This window comes from Eimeria mitis, genomic scaffold (assembly GCF_000499745.2).
Source record: "Eimeria mitis Houghton genomic scaffold, Emh_scaff6080, whole genome shotgun sequence".
Taxonomy (NCBI): Eukaryota; Apicomplexa; class Conoidasida; order Eucoccidiorida; family Eimeriidae; genus Eimeria; species Eimeria mitis.
The window spans coordinates 1-1,256 of NW_013574298.1; the positions used below are offsets into that span (position 1 = coordinate 1).

At 52.5% G+C, this 1,256-nt stretch overlaps 1 protein-coding gene across 1 annotated transcript in view; it reads left to right on the forward strand.

The window, feature by feature from the left end:
- Positions 1 to 610: 610 nt before the first annotated feature.
- Positions 611 to 1,256, forward strand: part of EMH_0085770 (uncharacterized protein) — a gene marked incomplete at both ends in the record, with an annotated part of 1,083 nt that continues 437 nt past the window's right edge. Inside the window, one exon of the mRNA XM_013500948.1 lies at positions 611 to 1,254. Coding sequence (XP_013356402.1) covers positions 611 to 1,254 — 644 coding nt within the window. The remainder of the gene's footprint in view (positions 1,255 to 1,256) is intronic.

Consider the following 1,256-nt stretch of genomic DNA (forward strand, 5'->3'; position numbering starts at 1 on the left):
GGAGCCTGAAATGCATGAGGTGTATGTACACCAGCGGCGACCGCATGGTGGCAGTGTGCAAGGTGACCAGTGGTCAGCTGCTGCAGGAGCGTCGTTTTCTTCTTTTTCTGTTGTATTCCCCCTAAAATACCTTTTTCAACAAAATAACATGAAAGATTTATAAATTCATTCAAACATTCACGACCGTTCTCTCCGGTGTACATACACCTGAGCGACGGCTTGCTGTCGCCGCCGTTCGCCCAGACCGCTTCTGTCATTCATTTCTTTCTTTTTCAGGGGGTAAATCATAGTTATTATTCATTTATTTTTGTCTATTTTCTTTGGCGTTTCTCTTTTTGTTTTGTTTTCTCTTCTTTTTTTTCGCAGCTTAAGGGGGCGGCTGTCACTGCTCCGCTTCCCTCTGCCAGCCCTTATTAGGTATTTCACCGCAGCACTTGCTGCAGCACTTGCTGCAGCATCTGCTGCAGCAGCTGCTGCAGCATCTGCTGCAGCATTTGCTGCGTATTCCTGCTGGATATAGTTGCGATCATCTGCGTTGGTTGTTGTGTCAGCCTGCGCCTCTCTTCTTGCTGCATTTCTTCTTTTTTTTCTCTTTCTCCTACAACCAAAGATGGGGTGTATAAACTCGAGAAAAAGAGGGGGAAGATGCAGCCCTTTGCTGGCGACGAATAGCGCATGCATCACCACCTCCTTCTCTCATCTGCAGCAGCAGAAGGAGCGTAGCCTTTCACGCGCCGCCGCCGCCGCCGCAGCAGCAGCAGCAGCAGCAGCAGCAGCAGCTGGCGATGCTGCTGCTGCTCCACCAACAACAGCCAAAGCTGCTGGCTCCTCACCCCCCAGCGGCACATGCACAGAAACTCAGCAGGGGCCCCTCGAGTCGCTGGGATCGCCGCCGGAGACGATCCCGTCATTCATGAGTCCTTTGTCTGCAGCAGAGGGTGGAGCTGCTGCTGCTTCACCTGCTGCAGATGCTGCAGCAGCAATTGCTGCAGCAGCAGCAGCAGCTGCTGCTGCTGCTGCAGAAAGAATAGAAGGAGAAACACAACTAACAGGATGGCCAGAAGAGGCAGCAGAAGGAGACAGCGAAAAAGATAAAAGTGCTGATGAGCAGCAGACTGAGATGCAGCTCTGTCTGCAGCAGCAACAGCCGCATCCAGGTGTATGTACACCTCACACCCAGCAAGATCATTCTCTCGCAGAAGACCAGCAGCAGCTGCAGCAGCAGCAGCAGCAGCAGCAGCAGCAGCAAAAGCAGC